Source organism: Trichosurus vulpecula, chromosome 5 (assembly GCF_011100635.1).
Source record: "Trichosurus vulpecula isolate mTriVul1 chromosome 5, mTriVul1.pri, whole genome shotgun sequence".
Taxonomy (NCBI): domain Eukaryota; kingdom Metazoa; phylum Chordata; class Mammalia; order Diprotodontia; family Phalangeridae; genus Trichosurus; species Trichosurus vulpecula.
The window spans coordinates 309,586-327,755 of record NC_050577.1 but is presented as its reverse complement, the minus strand read 5'-3'; the positions used below and the strand labels follow the sequence as shown (position 1 = coordinate 327,755).

The window sequence follows — 18,170 nt, the reverse complement described above, 5'->3', positions numbered from 1 at the left end:
GTATTGTCAGCATCTTTAGCAGGGCCTGGGTCAGCTCTGGCCTTGTCTTTGCCTAATTCTCTTTTGGGGGACTATGGTGACTACCAGCAACACCACAGGAGAAGAATTGGGAGGCGGGATCCAGGCCAGATTTTGCAGCCAGCCCAGACTGATGCCCTGTGGAATGAGGAATGGCCTTTGGGACCCCAGCCTAGCAGCAACTGAGTCACAGGCTCATCTGACAGTTCACCTAAACTTGGTGGGACCAACCCCATGTAAGAACTGAGCTGAGCCTGGTTCTTCTCGTTCTCCTTCCCTCCCCCTCCCCCTTTAGCACATGAACCCCTCAGGGATGTCTGAGGGCCAAGGGAGCAGCTTGGCTTTAGGAGAGAGGGCCAGAGCCAACTCCATAAGCAGAGTCATGATGAATCTCCTTTAGAGCCCCATGAGGGGCTATGGTCAGTGATGGGCATCATTGAGAAGGCTCTTTCCAGTTAAAATTGCCAGGCAAGCAAATTTGGCTGGAATCATTTTCACATGTCTTCAATGCCAGGTTGTTGGGGCCTCTCTTTCAGAATGATAGAACTCGGTCAGTATCATTTAGTTCTGTTCCTCTGATTCGGTTTGTGATTTTATGCTTTTGGTTCTTCACTATCAAGTGCATCAGAATGGACTGATAAGGGAACTTTGTCCCTAAATGGCCACCCTTCTGTACTCTGAGCAGATGAGAAAATCTTACCTCCAGCCCCATTCCACGCATTAAGAGGCTCTTTCTGCAGCCTCTTCTCTCCCTTCCTGCTTTGCCTTCCTCCCTGTCCAGGTGGACCCCCTGATCTTTTCCTCTTCTCTTCACTCTCTCTCCTGGTGCCTCCCCCCGCCCCGTTGGAGGCACATTTTGAATGAGAGTCCATAGCCATTCAAACACCATCACTCATGAGCCCCCTTGATATGTATCTGTTCCAGCCAACCCAAAGACTCATTAGTTCGAAGCAAAAGAAATGTGATTGAACAATATAGTAAGCTAAGCACCAAGAACCCCATCTCTACACACCAATTTCACAGACACTCTGTATTCCAGCCAAACTAGCCAACCTGCAGTTTCTGGTGTGTGATTTGCCACCTCCCACCTCCATGTATTTGCATAGGCTATGCCCCGTGCCTGAAATGCTCTCCTCCTTTTACTTCTTAGATTCCCTAGCTTCATTCAAATCTAGCTGCTGTCCCTGGGAAGAATCTTCCGACCCTGATGGTTTTACTTGCTAGCAGAATGTAGTCGTCCCCCCACTTCCCCTTTTCAGTTCTTTTTTGGGTATTGCTTTTCTTCATTAGAGTGTAAAATTTTTGAGCGCAGGGACTGGCTTTCTTTTTCCTGGTATTTGTATCCCAGTGCTTAATATAGTACCCAGCACATAGTAGGTGCTTAATAAATACTTGTTTCCTTCCTTCCATAGTTCCAGGACTCAATCTTGCAAATGGAGAGGTAGGGGAAGGGGGAGAGGGGAAGTGGGTATGGATAGGCCTTGGGCTCACTGGATGAAAGACCTCAGTCCTTGATTCAGCTCTGCCATTAAAAAGATGTGATTGTCCCTTTAGCTTAAAAATAAAATGTGATTTAATTGGTCCGTAATTTGTCTACAGAAACCTGCACAGTTTCACTCAAAAATTTTCATTGTTTCTAGGAACCTGCCACATCAGACTCAGATTCCACAGCAGCAGGCAGCCGGTGAGTACCACCAGTAGTGAGTACCACCACAGATGATGCCAGTTACCAGGGCACATCACATCAGGGTCATTTGCTTTGCACCCAAAGTGTTCTTTGACCCAGGGAGTGGATTGCAGGGAGTAGTCCATCCGCATTTGGACAGGGGACTAGGGGAGGACGCCAGTGTGCCAGGTCAGCACTCTGGGTGGACCTGGCTCTTAGGTAGTAAATTCAGGGTATGAGTATGTGACCTGATTGGTTCATGGGAGCCTGTGCCCTCCAGGCTGACTGCTAATTAAGACAAACAATGGGGGGGGGACTCTGCCCTCCCCAGGTCCCCACCCCACTTAATTGGGGGTAAGGATTCCAGAGTTCACTGTGGCAGAGCCACTGCTGAGGTACCTTTGAGCATCCTCCCTGGGGCATCGAGACGCAACAGAGAGTTGGTCTGCACTGAGAGGGTCTTAAGAGGCTGAGCCTGCTGTCACCTGAGCAGTGGGAGAGTGATTGTGCCCTTTCCTTCCTCTCATTTATTTATTGCCAGTGCCACTCTTTAGACTCTCTTTGTGGGTGGGGATTTCCCTCATCTCTATGGTGAAGTGGTAGCTTCTCCTTGATTTTTTGGTGGTAGTGGTCACTGCCTCCCCTGAAGTTCCCCATGGAGGTGACCTTTCTGCCTGCCTGCTGAGGACAGGTCACTCTCCCATCCTCCTGGGACTGGCCCCGATCAGTTTGTTCAGACTGTCTGCTAGGTAATGTGTTTCCAAGACCAGCCTCAGTCCCTGTCCCTCCCAGGTCTGTGACAGATGGGCCTCGTTGTCCGTGGTGAGTAGAGCCGGCCTGCCTGGGGCTGCCCAGCCCTGGACTCCAGCTGACCGAAGGGTGGCCCTGGTGACTGGGCCAGGACAGAAGGGCCATTAGAAAAGTAACTTGACAGTTTCCATGTTCCATGTTTTTATTTAAAATGCATCTTCTCTGTTACTGCTTTCGGGGCTCTAAGGAGAATTTCGTATGACAACTTTTCAAAGATTTGAGGCAAGTATCATGAAACCCATTGTTCAGATTTTAATCCAAGAGGGATGAGAAGGCTGTGAAGCCCAAGACAGGGCTGACCCCCTCCTTGTGCGGTCTGCTCCCTGGCAGGTAAATGTCAGTCGCCAAAGCACCTCATCTCCCGGCAGGAGCCAGTCACTGCGGGCGCGCGCCCCCCAGTGGCCGCTTCAGCTAGAGTGTTTCTGTTGGGAGGAGGGAAGCTGGGGGAGGATGCGGCTCTCCCCAGCTTTCTCGGTGCTGGCATCAAGGGCAGACTGTGTCATTTTTAAAGGAAAGCTGTCTGGGTCCAGCCGAACAACTTATATGTCATCCCTGTGGGGGAGGGAGAGCAAAGAAGGGTTCATGTCCCATTCTAAGGATGAGGAGCTGAGGCTTAGAGCATATGATGTGACAAGGTTGAGCTGAGGCCCCCCTGATGCCAACCCCAACCCCCAACCCCCTCTTCCCCTGTCACCGCCTCTCTGTCTTCCATTGTGGCGTCATGGTTAGTCTTAGATGTCCTGTAAGCATGACAAGGGAAGGTCACAGCATACTGGGTGGGCGTGAACAGGGCAGGGCTGCTGCTGCTGCTTCCCTGGGGCGGAGCCGCCCCCCCCCCCCCACCCGCGGTCTCAGCCCTCATTGTCTCAGCTCCTTTCGGGGCTGCAAGCCGTGTGGAGAGGGCAAGGAAACCTGGCCCTTCCCTGCTCCTGCTGGGATGCCCCCTCTAGTAGTAAAAGCAGAACTAATTAGCCTGTCGGTCAGTAAGCCTGTCAATAAACTCTGCACGGGGCTAGAAATGGGCTTGGGCTTTCTCTGGGCATCTTTGCTACATCTTCTGTTTCAGTTTTGCCCAGCCAGCCACAAGCTCTGGGACCAGCACGGGCATCAGTGACTTCCATGCTCTGCAAATGGGGAAGGAGGAGCCCTAACAGCCGCAGGAGGGAGGAGCCAGGAGGGCTTCAACTAGGAAGAGGGAGGGGGAAGGCACAAGCATTTCTATGGCACCTTCTATGCAGGCACCAGCCACAGGCCTTTTACAAATGGTGTTTACTGGAGCCTCACAGCAGTCCTGTGAGCCAGGGGCTGTTACTACCCTGTTTTGCAGTTGAGGGAACTGAGGCAAATGGAGCTTCTGTCACTTGCCCAGGGTAAGCCCACCTAGCTCCCTCTGAGGAGGAGGAGGAGAGTTTGGGCAGCTCTGAAGAAAAACCAAGACTCTGGTAGCAGAGAAGAGGAGAGAGGAGGTGTGGGCAAAGACCAGGAGACTGGAGATGGGTGTGGCCACCAGACAGGGTGGAGGTCTCAAGGCCCTGGAGGTCCTCTAGATGCCTGAGGGCCCCTGGAGAATTCTCATTTCTTTGTAGATTGTGCAAGGCACAAAGTTCCACTTTCTCTAATCACAAATTCGATCAGGATTTTTCTTTGGGAAAACATTAGGGTAGCTGTAGTGATTCCTGGCCAATGTGGAACCAATTCCAACCCCCAGCCTAACTCCGACTTCCCCGTGGATCACCAACTTGAGCTCCCTCCCTCCTGGGCAGACCGGACACTGAGTTTTCTGTCTAGTTTTCCCCAAGTGCCTGCAGCCTTGCAGGGAGGATGGGCAGGCAGTGGCGATGCTAGTCCTTGTTGGCCCCTGCCAGAAACCCAAGCACCTCACGGTGCCAGCCCCAGGCCCTCCTCCATAGGCCCATGCCTTCTGGTGCCCCAGCCTGCCAGGGTGTGCCAGGTGGTCAGTCCCTCCTCTCCCTAATGGAGCCCACCCTCCGGTGGTACAGATTGCAACCCATCCAGCCCCATGGCCGGGGTTCTACCCGGCGGGCCTGCGGCTTTCCTCTGTTCTAATCAGGCACCCCTCAATCTGGCTTTGTGACCAGTCATACATCTTTCAGACCATATCTCGGATTCCCATTCCTCCAAATTTCTTGCTTGGCCATACCTAGCGTCCTGCCCCTGCCCACTCTGCAGTGCCCCATTTTCGGGTCTTCAGGGACTGTTTTCCATGAATCACAGTGCCTCATAAGAAGAGCACAGAACCTTTTTTCAGAGAGAGCTTTGGGGTTCCCAAAACAGCATCTGTCTGCCAGTCTAGCCCACGCAGCTCCAGCACCTACTTCCTTCTTCCTGAGGGAATGGGAGGCAAGGCTCTGTTGAATGATCAGGGGTCTCATTTCAGAAACTGTTGGACATCCTGGGGCTTCTTGAGGTCAACAGCGATGATAATGATGGCTGGTAATAATGACGAACAGCATTTTGAATTTGTAAAGCATTTTACTTGACATGTGGGAGGCAGATGCTGTTATGATCATCCCCACAGTACAGGTGAGGAAACTGAGGCCAACAGGTTTAGTGACTTGCCCAGGGTCATACAGCCAACAAGTGTTTGAACTCCAGATAATCCCAATGTCATTTTCAGACAAAAGCCTCAGAGGACATCCGTTTGTAGGGAATCCCTCTCCCATCTGGACTCTGCTGGGTGTCCTCCATGACAGTGGCCATAGATGACCTTGGGCTAGCAAATGTCTCCATTTTATGCTTTACTTTATGAATCATGAAAGATTCCTTGAGCTTTAAGGGAGGGTGAAGGATTCTGACATATGCCAGGAGACAGTTTCTTAGAAGAGAGCCGGAAGGTGACATTTTGTATCTGAATCCAGTGGTCTTCTTATGGCCAACACAATGAGCAAAGTGGTCTTGTGGTCTCTGTACCTTCTGGTGGATTGTGCCACTGTACAGATGTGGCAACTGGAGACCACTGACTCGTTCCCTTCTTATCTCTTCATCAAGGCTGCCGTTCATGACTAGACTATTCTCATCAAAACACATAGAAATGCACGAGTAGGTGTGTCGTTCAGGAGCTGTGAGTATCTTTTCAGCTGCCCTAGGTCCAGGACTTTTTCCAAGCCTTTAGTATTGGCCCTCTTGCAGTACTTAGAGAGTTGAGCCCTTAACACCCTCCCCACAATTGTTACCTTAGTCAATCAGTAAGCATTGGTGAAGGGCCAGCACCGTGCCCAGGGGTACAAAGACAGAAAGGAAGCAATCCCCACTTAGGAGCCTGATGTGTTCCTGGGGAGATAACAAGTCATCTGAACAGATGTGTGTGTAGGTGTATGGATGGTTCTCTGTAATAGGGAAAATAAGCCAATGTGCTTGCTCCCCTCCAGGCTCTCTCCATCCACCCTTTTTTTCCCCGCATGGCAGTTTCCACTGGAATGGGTGGAGAACAGAGTGTGTTCTAGACACTGGGGAAGCTGGGCCCCATTCTCCATCTGCTTGACCTCCTTTCCATCCATGCTCACATGCCCTTGCCTCACACCGGCCCAGGGGCGTCTCCGGCCAGATTGGCTGTAGACTTGGCTGCCCACCACAGCCTCTCTTTGCTGAAGTGGTACCGATTCCACTATTTTCCTCTTCGACATATTTCCAATGAGGTGAGACCCAAGGACATGTCAAAAGTGTGCATGATGAGAAGAGTTCTGAGGTCTGGCCATGGGACTCAAAGGCTGCTGTTTGGGGGCGCTGGTGGACTGGGCTTGAATCCTGGCACTTCCACTTAGTACCCAGGGGACCTTTTACTTCACTTTCCTCACCTGTAACATGGCGGGGGGTGGGGGGGACTCTCCAGTGAAACCATGATGAAAGACAAACTTATGAAACTGTGGAGGTGGAAGCTTTGGGAGGGGCCCTCTTATAATTTTTTTCCCTTTGAACCAAAATTAGGAAAATGGCAGGAATTTAACATGTTGGAGTGTCTTTGGCTGTCCCTCTTCCTTCTCAGTGTCTCCCAAGTCTCATGGGTTGGCGCAGTGCTCAGTTTCTGAAACCACCAATGTTATGATGGGATCTACAGTGGCACCATCTTTGTGTTCCAGGTAAATGGTATCCCTGAAGAGAGGAAACTGACTGAAGCGATGGATTTGTGATTGGAGCACGTGCACGCAGTGTCTTTCCATTGTACTTCCTTGTTCAGCCAAAGGATGCATGAGCTTTGCTGGTGGATGGTGTGCATGCCCACCATGTCCTGAGAATAATGACCATTTAACTAATGGACTGTATGTTTTTTGTACTTTGGACATTTTTGGCAATTTGTACGACACTGATGACTTTATATTTGTTACATTTAAAGTGATCTTTAAAATAAACTTATTAATAAAGATAAAATGTCTGAAGATTTGTATTCATTTCAGCTGTATGAGGCGGGGATACACCCCACAAGGTATCTTGGACAGATGAAGATACAGAAGAAACTTACGCACAAAGTTGGCATCCAGTGCCTCTACTTCTTGGCCTTACTTTCTTTGAGGACAAAATCTGGCTTCCCGTGTACAACCTGATTGAAACTGTTCTCTGCAGAGTCACCAGTGCCTGGAGGGTGGCCACCCCTGCCGAGTCCTGGTGATTTCCATGATTCCAAGTGGTCGGGCGGGGCAGATGCAACGCTTCCTCTGATTTAGTAACAACAACAGTGAACGATAGTTAAAATTGACAGAGCACTTACTGTGTTCCAGGCGCTGTGCTAAATGCTTTACAAATACTATTTTCTTCAATTCTCACGACGACCCGGGGAGGGAACTCCTGCTCTTATTCCCATTTCACAGGTGAGGAAACTGAGGCAGACAGATTCTTAGGTGGATTCATCATGGCTGCTCAATGAAGGCAGGGACGTTAGAGAGAATGGAGGTAGAAGAGGAGCACACTTTGCACTGTGCATGCCCTCAGGCCACACAACACACTGCCAAAACACAGAGTGGGAAAAGTTTAGGCAAGTCACATGAGAATTTGGCCAACCCTTTGCCCCACTTTAGGGAGAAGACCCAGGGCCCCTTCTGGGAAGAGTGGGCTTCTATCTGGAGGCCCCAGATGGACTAAGCCACATAAACCCCTGGGAAGAGGCCTGTTCTGGAGGTCACTGGTCCTATAGGTCTTGCCTAGAGAGCTAGGACATCAACTAGAGAAAAGGACAAGGGAGATGGATTGCAAATGAGAGAGAGCCATTCAAAAGGACCATGACATCAGGAAAGTGATGCCATGGCCTGCAAATGGATTGGATTTAAGGGAGGCAGGGTATAATATTAATTAAGGTGGGACCTTTTTACTATTTTCTCTTTTAGCACTTATTTAATCAAGTGCCTTCTTCGATTAAATTAGGAGTCTTTGATGACCTCCTTGCTTCAAGGGAAAGCCTGGTTTGCATGGGTTTGTCCCAAGTTTGTGACGCATTTAGGTCACTCAGGTGAGTCGCATGTGTGATGTCCTTTGACCCTGAACAGACTATATAAACTCAAGAGGTTGGCATCTTCCCTTGGAGCTCTCAGTCACCAGAGGAGTGGCCAGGGATTCTGGACAAGCCTTTGTTAAGAGATCCCTGGCTCATAAACCCAGATGTTAATGCTTTCCTGGTAACTATGAATTGTGATTTGGTCCATTTATATTGTGTATGTTTGTAACTTGTTTATATTTGCTCTGAAGTTCAGGGTGCTGGCTTTTCCTCCTGAACTAAGTGGATGATAGTTGTATGTTGGATTAAAGAAGATTGTTAACCCCTCAAAGTTGCTTTCCTTAGTAAAGCAAATCAAAGAACCTGTGCTAGAAGCTCTTGGTGCTGGTCTTGTTGGGTCTTACACTCCACAACAGCTGCTAGCAGAATCATTGTTACACAAGGCTGTGCAAAGTCACCAGCTTCACTTTCTCCTCCGGAACCATTCAGGTCCAGTGGCCAGATATAGATCAGGAAGACTGGAGATGGCCCAGGATGCAGTGGGAGACCTTGGCCTTTTCAAGCTAAGGTCTTTACCAGGTCTCGGTTTCACTGAGGCAGCGCCCATTCAGTGATTGAGGCTAGATAAGAAATGACATAGAGAATGGCCTCTTTTCCTAGTCCAAAAAAAAAATCAGTCTAGGAGGGGAAGACCCTCAGGTTTCTGGGCAAAACAGAAACAATTGCTATTTACACTCACTCTGAGCCATCAGAGCCCAAACAATTTCCTAGTGAGGCTTGGGCTGGGACCCATTGTTGGCCAATCAATGAAAGCCAGAGTAATTTGGGTTTAAGGCATGGTCCTTAAGAAATCTAGCCCATGAACCCAAGATATCTTGTGAGCTTTCAGTGATCAAAATTTATATTCTTCTGGGCAGAGCATCCTCAGGTAAGGGTATGATTCCCTATGCAGACAGAGGGAGAGGAGGGAGGGAAGGAAGGGGGAAGGGAGCCAGGCATCCATATGGCCAGTGAGACTGGGCAAGCCTGAGGGTCGTGATGCAGAGGCCTGATGTGGAGAAGGAAGCCTGTGGGATTTGCCCGTGGCTGACGATGAGACCTGGTGATGGCTTCCTGGGGACCCTTAGAGGCAAGTTTTCCTTGGTATGATGGATTGTAGACCAGCTCAGACTTGGAAACGTTTTGGGTTAAATAAACCCTTTCTGTGTTTAATTTCTCATTCACCCTAGTGTTTGTCAGAGAAATAAAGCCCTTTTGGGGAAGCAAGATGAGCAGAGTTACAAAGTTCCTGGGGTATCAGTGAGTGTGGGTGTCCACATCTGAGAGATTTTGACAGGGATCTCCCCAAAGTGGGACTGAAGTTATTGTGTCAGGCGTTGGGGCCTGATGCTTGGGTTACATTTAAAACAGAGGAAAGTTAGGTTTTGGCAAAAGGGAGTGCACCTAATGAAGGCTGGCAAAAACTTTTTCAGAGTCTTCCCAGTCTGATGAAGAATATAAAAGAAAACAGTAGATACTGAAAGATTCCTCCCTGAGTGGGGAGGGGAGACAGACAGACAGAGACAGAGAGAGGGAAGAGGGAGGGGGAGAGAGAGAGAGAGAGAGAGTGTGTGTGTGTGTGTGTGTGTAAATGTGTATATGCATGTGGGTGTGCATATGCATTTGAGCAAGTGTGAATGTGTATATGCATGAGAGGGCATATGTGAGTGTACAAGCATGTGTGAGTGTAAGAGTATGAGAATAAGTGTGAGAGCGAGTGTGAGAGTGTGTGTCTTGGTCAAACAAGGAAGCAAAGAGTGCTGCAACAGGAAAAAAAAAAAAACAGTAGCCAAGAGAACAAAGAATGTTCAGGAGATCAAATTCAGGAAAGCAGCCCAGGAGCAAACCTTGGGGCCTCCAGGTCAGTGCACCAAGGCATAGCACCTGGAGAAGACAGAGAGGACCAGGAGCCTCCTCTGAGTCTGACTCTGTCACGGAGGCCAATGTCACCTCCCAAGTGTCCTGGAGATGGGCTGGGGTGAGAGACTGAGCAACCCCAGGAGCCTCTTACTCAGAAGGAACAACAAATGTCAGCAAACACTAATGAGGAGGTGAGGATGGATGGGGAAGTGGATGGTGAGCTTGGGGCTCGAGATGGAGCTGATGGAGCGGGGTCAGGGTAGGCTCTGAGCTCAGCTCGACAGAAAAAGGCAAAGGACAGTCCCTGCCCTCAAGGAGTTCAGGGTCCAAGGGGGAAGGAGATACATACTGTGTAGGAGAGAAGGCTAGGCACTGGATGTTGAGGGGAGTGTGATCAAGAGCTTAGGGTGGGTCAGTGGAGGAGGGTCAGGGCTCACCCTGGGCCACATGCCCTGGGGTGGAGACAAAGGCCTTGGGTTTCTCTCCCCGTGGAAGGCTTAGTCCTTGGGTCCTGGCTGGAGCATCCAGGCAGAAATGGAGACCGGGAGCTTCAAACACCAGAGAAGACTGTAGGGTATTGACTGTTTGGGGTCTCCTTGGAGTCCCTCCCTATATGTTTTCAGCTTTATTTATGAGCTTCCTTGAATACTCAGCTTCTGCCACACTATGCCCCTCCTTCTGCCTTCACCTTTGGTGAAGAGGACTCAAAATGATTCTTTTTTTTTTGTAGATAGATGTAATTAAAGCAATTCACAGATTCATCCTTTTCAGGATATAAAATAAATCCACATAAATCATCAGCATTTCCACATTTTCCCCACAAAACCTAACAGAGATAGAAAGGGAAATTTCATTTAAAGTAACTGCACAGCATATAAAACCTTTGGGAATCTATCTAGAAGAGACACACCCAGGAACTACAGGAATCCAATCACAAAATGCTTTATAGGAATAAAGTGAGACCAAAATAATTGGAGAAACCTTCATTGTTCATGAATGCTCATGTCAACCTCATAAAAATAACAAGACAACCTAGATGGGTGCATTTAGTGCTTTCTCAATTGAATGACCAAATGATTATTTTAAGGCTAGAAAAAAAATAACCCTGAAATTCATTTGGAGGAACGAAAGAGCTCAAGAATCTTCAAGGAAATAAGCAAAAACAGTGTGAAGAAAGAGGCCTGCAAGCCATGCTGCATCATGGTCGTCGCTGCCATGACTCAGTCCAGCAAGGTGGCTTTGCAGAACAGACAAAGCACACAACAATCACAGCAGCATCATGTTCAATCAATCCAAAGACCCTGGTCTGGGGGGGGGGGGCAAGAACTTAGTTATTTGACAAAAATGCTGGGATACAGAAAGCTATCTGGCAGCACTTGGTAACCCTAATCCCCAGCATCTCACACGGTATCCCAAGTTCAACTGCCCAAGGATGTATGACTTAGATACACACAAATGGAAGGGGCAGGGAAGAAATAACCTTTTGTTTTTTAAGGATGGAGGAAAAGTCCATGCCCAAACAAAAGATTGAGAAGATTCCAGAAAAGGAAAGCGACAGTTTCGATTATGTTAAACACATTTGTACAAACAAATGCAGTTAAAATTAGAAGGAAAACAGGTAACCAGAGAACTCTTTGTAGCAAGTTTCTCTAATAAAGGTTTTGCTGAGGGTTGAGGGAGCCAAGGTCCAGGAACCCCAAGACTGGAGTTCCCAGATGGTGTCGTTGAGGGGGAGTGCCCCTCAAGGACCTAAGTACTGGAGAGAGTTGGGGCTGTCTGGAATGAATTCACAATCTCAATCATTCTTTAAGTTAAGGTGGTAAAAATTTACTATACTTTACAGCAGGCAAGCGTTCTTAGGGAACCTGCAACCTTACAAGGGCATAGGAAAGTTTATACATGAGATTTTAGGGTGAAACATGTCAATTAGGTGTTTTGGGGTGGGATTAGGGAGTGGTTAAGGGTTGGTCATTTCTTAAAGGAACATGCACTTTTTGTATCTACTGCATAGGTATCTTACCCAGAGTTCACTGGGAAATAGCCCAAGGGGGGAGGCTACCTGGGGGTGTGGTTTTGACTGTAAAATGTAACTAAGTCAACTAACCATCAGGGCTGACTGGAAACATCCAGGTGGCTTCCATCAAATGTCTTGTTAGACAAGATGAATGTAAGGGAGTATACATTTGACTATGTCTAGGATACATATCAGGAAGGTCAGTAAGGAGTAAATATTGTTATAGCCCAGTGCACAGCCAATTAGCATGTACACAAGGAATCCAAACTAATAAATTCTATACATGCAGCTGGCCACGTAGTATCAGGAGGAGAGATAAGTGTTTTGCTCATGCATTCCACCCTTGAACTGGAGAGAAACTGCTAGGGCCAATGCTTTGAAGCTAGGGAGAGATGTGATTTTAGAACCGGATGTGGTTTTGGAATTGGGGTCCAGGCACAGGTACCCAAGCAGAGGCTAAGGAGAAATGTTAGAATTAGGGTCCAAGCACAAGCACCCCACCAGTTTCATGTCCACCATAAGACAGGAATTGACTAAATTGACAAGAGAGCCATTCCCCAACAGATCACTGGCCAAAGAATGAGCCAGCAGTTCTCAAAGCTCTTCACAGCCATATGAAAAAGTGCTCCAAATCACTAATAATTAAGGAAGTACAAAGCCAGAGCAGCGGTGAAGTTTGCCTCAAGCCCACCTGACTGCCAAAGATGGCAGGAGCACAATGGCTAAGGCTGTGGGTTGGAATGGAAGCAAGGCCCCCAGAGGGACTAAACTGTGCCTGCCCTTTGACCCAGTGACACCACTATTGGGCTTATGCCAGAGAGAGACCAAAGAAAGAGGAAATGGACCTTTAAATACAGAAATATTGGTAGCAGCTCTTCTGATAGTAACCCCAAGCTGGAGAATAAAGGGGTACCCATCTACTGGGAAAACAGTTGAAGAAATCATGATACAAGAATCTAATGGAATCTTATGCTATGAAAGGGTGATGAAACAGGGAGTTTCATCAGGGACTTGGGGGTGGGGTGGGACCTCTGAGAACTGAAGCTGACTGGAGTGGAATCAGGGCTTGGCTGAGCATTGGGACCACTGTGGAAACAGGGAAAGAGCCTCCCAACAATTCAGGTTACAAAGGCAAGAATGTCTCCTCAAGAGGTATCCCCCTTATCCTGGGGAATGGCCTTGGGACAAAGGTGACAAAAACAAAAGCTTATTTTAGGAGTTATCCTTTCTATGAAAGCTGACCTTGGTGACTGTGTATGAGGAGGAACTTGGCTATGGCTCTATGGATCACTGACCACAGTATTTGAGAGATGGAAGGGACAGCAATTGTCCCCAGTGTGACCCATGCACATGAGGGTTAGGGGAGATTGAGCAGATCAACCAACCCACCCCTACCCCACTTAGAGTAAGTGTTGAGATGCTGCTATCTATGCTCTGATACCTTAAACCAGGTAAGACGCAACACACCTTAATCAATCAATCCAAGCTTTAGACTAAGTTCAAAACAATCTTTGAAAGCCACTGGATGAATTGGAATGACATCAACAGGATGTTGCTGATTGGTTGAGGGACTTGGTTAAACGTTGGAGGGGCTGGGTCTGAATCCAAGAGACACTACGCGGGGAGCCAATAGAGGCCCCCGGGGAATGAGAGCACCTGGGCTCAGCTGTGGTCCAAGTTGGATTTATGAACTTTGGGGGACTTGAGGCCTCAACTTCAAGCCTCTGCATGCCTAGGGGAGGAAGAGCTCTCAGCAGTGACGAGCTGAGTATCCTTTGACCACACATCCTTTCCAAAGCTGAGGACACTTTCCTATGGATTCTGTTTATGTTGGTGGAAAGATACACTTCAGACTTTTGGGCAATACTTTGTACTCATGATACCAACTTGGTAAATACCCATTTTAAAAGTTTGCTCTAGCATTTTTATTTTTAAATACATACACACACATATAATTCCCCCCCCCCATTACATGTCGAAACAACTTTTTTTTAACATTTTAAGTTTTGAGTTTCAAATTCTTTTCAAATTTTTGAGTCTTCAAATTCTAATTCTTAGGAATAACCATTTCTAAAAGCTCATTGGTGTTGGCTGGAGTGCTAATCAATGATACTGATATTTGTAAGAAACAAGCATCTTACTGAGAACTGAAGCCACTGATGAGCTAGGAAGGACTTTCTTTAGTTCTCGCAAGAGGAGGGCCTTACAAGCAACAGCTGAGACAAATACACAGCTTTTATTCCCTATTCCCGATCTGTATTTCCCTCCCGTTTCCCCACTGTCTGGGTACCGCAGTTTACAGCCTATCCAGATCACCTAAACTCCCCACATGATTCTCCCTCCTTTACATCTCCAGTTACCCTACCCCCTTCTTTATAACTTCCAGCTGCCTCATAAGCACCTGAACAACCTCCTTGTCCCCACAATATTGAAAAGGTATTAACTGGTACTGAGATGATATGGAGGTAGATACTGTTGCGAACACTCTGGAATGGGGGGCTCAAGCTGAGAGGCCTGGAAAATTCCCCACCCCACCCCCCACCGCCAATGTCTTAGTTTGCCCCAGGAAAACCAAGGGGAAAATCTAAGTCGGCTTGCCCTGGGGACTCAGTTGGTCAGTGCCCCAGGCAGCAGCTGGGCTTGGCCACAGCAGAGCTCACACCCTCTATTCCAACAGACACTGGTTTGTACACTGCTGCTATGCCCATGGTCTTCCTGGTTCTGTCAACCGTGGAAGCGCCATGGAATCCAGAAGGACCAAAGATTCCATGCAAGGGGCATGAGGAGTCCAGAGGAGTGAGTTGCCCTTTCATGGAACAGAAATTCTCTGCCCCTGCTGGTTTCCATGAGAAGGCCAAGGTCAATGAGTCCATTCATGTTAATGTATCAGTTCAAAAAAGGCTTTAGTACCCCATGGGTGCCAGGCCCTGTGTTAGCCCTGAGGCCACAAGAAAATCTCTGCCCTAGAGGAACTCTGGCCTTGACAAGGAGAGGGTGGGTGTGCACCTGCCTTGAGATGATGCCCAGTGGAGTCTTGGGGGAGGTGATAGGAAAGGGAGGATTCTGAGCTGAGCAGCTCTTTTAGAGGCCATAAACAGCGGCCAAAGGCTCATCTGGAGTGGGGAGCGAGATGACCAGGCCTGTACCTTAATGAGATTATTTTATAATTATGGAGGACGGACTGGAGAATGGAGACTTGGGCAGTCCAGACCAGAGGGAGAGTCTAATATGGAGAGGGGTGCTTGCTGCTGGTGTGGAGAGACCTCCCCGCTCTGGAAGTTCACTCTCCCTGTGGACTCCACCTCTATGGCCTCTTTATGACTGGCTGGACCACTCCATCCTAAGGGGATGCTCCAGGGGACTTCCTCTACCTCATCCCCACGCCAGGGGCACTGTCCTCTGCCCCTCTTTTGAGTACGGTACTCCATCAGAGGGGCAGCTCCTTGCCGGCAGGTACTTTCTTTCCAGGCTTCGCACAGGGCCTGCCCATAGTAAACACTTAATACTTGACTTGGAGATCTGATTGCTAAGACATAGACACAAAGTGACTGTGTGGGGGGTGAGGGCTGGGGAACTCAAGGGAAGAGTTGAGGATGACTCTGAGGACACACCCGGCTGACCTGGAAGGCAGTGGCACTTCCCACTGGGGACAGAGGGCAACTTCTGTTTTGGACACGACTGGGCCAGCCAGAAGGCAGTTGGCACAAGCCCTATGGTTTCATTTCCCAATGAGGAAATCCCCTCTGCCAATGGAAAACAAGGGTATTGTGCATTTTAGGGGGCCCTGAGAAGCTGTGGTTTGCCCCAGATGACAGAGCCAGTATATGCAAAAGCCAAGAGAGACTCAAACTCGCCTTCCTGGCTCTGAGGTCAACTCTCTTACTCCTCTTATGGCACAGTGGGCATGGAGTCAGTAAGAACTGAATTCAAATTTGACCTCCCTGACTTCCTTTGTGACCATTGCCTGCCTCAGTTTCCCCATCCATCTCCCAGATGAGAGAATAACCTGCATACAGTACCATGCCTGGCACATAGTAGGAGCTTTAGTTATTGTTGAGTATTGATTTGGGAATCAGAATTGCAGGGTTAGCAGCTCCAGGTGGGGAGCTGTGCCTTCAAGGAAGCCCCATTCTACTGCAGCCAGCTTGTTAGGAACCTTACAGCCGTTATAGTTCATTGTTAGCTGTATTTTGCAATGTCCATGACTTTGGGCCTTGGCTCTGCCCTGTTGGGCCTCTCTCCCCAGGCTCCCTGCAGTACCCAGCCAATACAAATCGGGAATAGGGAATAAAAGCTGTGTATTTGTCTCAGGAATCTGATTCCCTCAGTTGACATTGTCATTCACTGGAGGCTCCCCACTGGCCTGCTAACCCTACCCTTTCTCTAGTGTGACAACGCCCTTCCTGAGATGAGGTCCTCAGAACCAGACACTCGGTGCCTGGTCCTTGGCACCATGGCCCTCGATGCAGACCAAGAGGCCTTGCCTGCTGACTCATGGTGAGTTTGAACACTACTCCCCAATCCCGCCCCCCACCCCCAGAACTTAATTGCGAAAAAGGTTTTCTTTGAACAATGGCCCTAACTCGTCTGGCACTGAAATTTTGCTATGTCCATTCGCTGGTGCTGAGGGATGTACAAGACCCATCTGCTTAGGCTGGCTCTGAGGTTACCAAGGAGGGCATTGGAAGGACTCTGAGGATTCATCCTGTTGGCACAAAGTCTCATTCTTTGTCCTCTCCAACACATGGCTGCCTCCCCTGCAGAAGCAGGCTAACTAATCCTGCTGGGGGTCCCACCCATCCCTAGGTTTGGTCTCATGAAAGCAGACACCTCCACACAGAAAGGAAAGAAGACCCACAGATTCCCACCAAATACATTCAGTTCAAAAAGCATCTCTCAGGATGAGCCCCATTGGCGTCGGCCATCCTTTGAGGACTGGATCGAAAGAACTTAAGAGATCGAGCAATTGGAGAATGGCAAATATGGCTTTCCAAAAAGGGAGAAGATGGAACCTGCCAACAGTCAGTTCAGGAGCTGGGCCCACGTTCCTGGAGAATGGCTTCCCAAGCCAGACCCAACCCTTTCTTGGCAAGGTAATTAATCACAGGGGTTACCTGGAGCCTGCTGGAGCTTAACAAGCACAAGATGGCAGCAGAGAGGCGCATACTAAGCAGCAGTGGGGCAGCTGTGGATTCTAGGTGGATTGGAGCCACTGACTGGCAGGGTCCAATTGATCAACAAACGTTTATTAAGCATTCGCTATGTGTCAGAGACGAGGGTTCAAAGACAAAAACCAAGAGTGTCTCTGTGCTCTCGAGGACAGCTTGTGGGGGCTTCATGTGGCAGGTGACCCTAACCCTGGTTTTTATCAGAGGTGTGGAGAGAGGCCCAGAGGGGCCAAGGAGCTGCAGCCCTCACTGGGTGTTCAGTTCTGGGAGCTCTTTTTGGGCTGGAGAGGGACCTGAGGAGGGCTCCCTCCTTTGCCACAAGCTCCTGCCAGCTGAGGGCAGATGTACCATGCTGGGGCTCTGCTCTGTAACCCTGTGGTTCCAGTATGGCCACGCAGTGAGGGGGTGCTGAGAAGGCCTCTGCAGGTGCATACTGACCTCGCTGAAGTCTCCACACCTCTCCACATTGCCCTACACCCTGTCTTCTGAGAGGTGTCTTCCTTTCACCTGTATACCAGCAGACTGGGGGCAGTCCTGACCTGCTCTGGCTCCAGGCCCCGGCCCGCCCTGGGCTGATGATCATCTTGGAGATTGTCAGACTTTCCAGCCAAGCCAATACCACACCTTCATGGAAGAGAAGTCCAATTGAGGCCTTGCTACATTCTAATCTTTCTACAAAACCAAATTCTCTGAAAAAAGACACAGACAGATATGGAGCCCTACCTGGCAAGAGCAGGTGAGGCAGGAACCTGTGAAGTGGCCCCACTTCTGGACACACCGTCTGGGGGACCAGGAACAGAGTGAACAAACCCCACCTCTAAAGGACTGGGAGACTGCCCACAGTTGGCAGAGAAAGAAAGGGGTAACAGCAGCCAGGGAGATTCTGGAATCTTTTTTTTTTTTTTGAAGCAGGGAGGCAGGGCAATTGGGGTTAAGTGACTTGCCCAAGGTCACACAGCTAGTAAGTGTGTCAAGCGTCTGAGGCCAGATTTCAAGCCAGGTCCTCCTGACTCCAGGGCCGGTACTCTACTCACTTTGCCACCTACCTGCCCCAGCCAGGTGAGGGAAGGGCAGGGGCCCAGCCCCTTCAGGTCCCCATCCCCAGCCCTCCTCCTTCACAGGCTCATATGAAAAAACAGCAAACAGGCTGCA

The 18,170-nt window shown here is 49.1% G+C and overlaps 1 protein-coding gene across 3 annotated transcripts in view; it reads left to right on the top strand.

Moving 5' to 3' along the window:
* Positions 1–6,880, top strand: part of SGCE (sarcoglycan epsilon) — a 61,633-nt gene extending 54,753 nt beyond the window's left edge. For all 3 annotated transcript variants that reach the window (XM_036759976.1, XM_036759978.1, XM_036759977.1), the window contains 2 exons: positions 1,659–1,702; positions 6,592–6,880. In XM_036759976.1, the coding sequence (XP_036615871.1) occupies positions 1,659–1,702; positions 6,592–6,608 (61 nt within the window). In that variant the 3' untranslated portion in view covers positions 6,609–6,880. The remainder of the gene's footprint in view (positions 1–1,658; positions 1,703–6,591) is intronic.
* Positions 6,881–18,170: the final 11,290 nt, after the last annotated feature.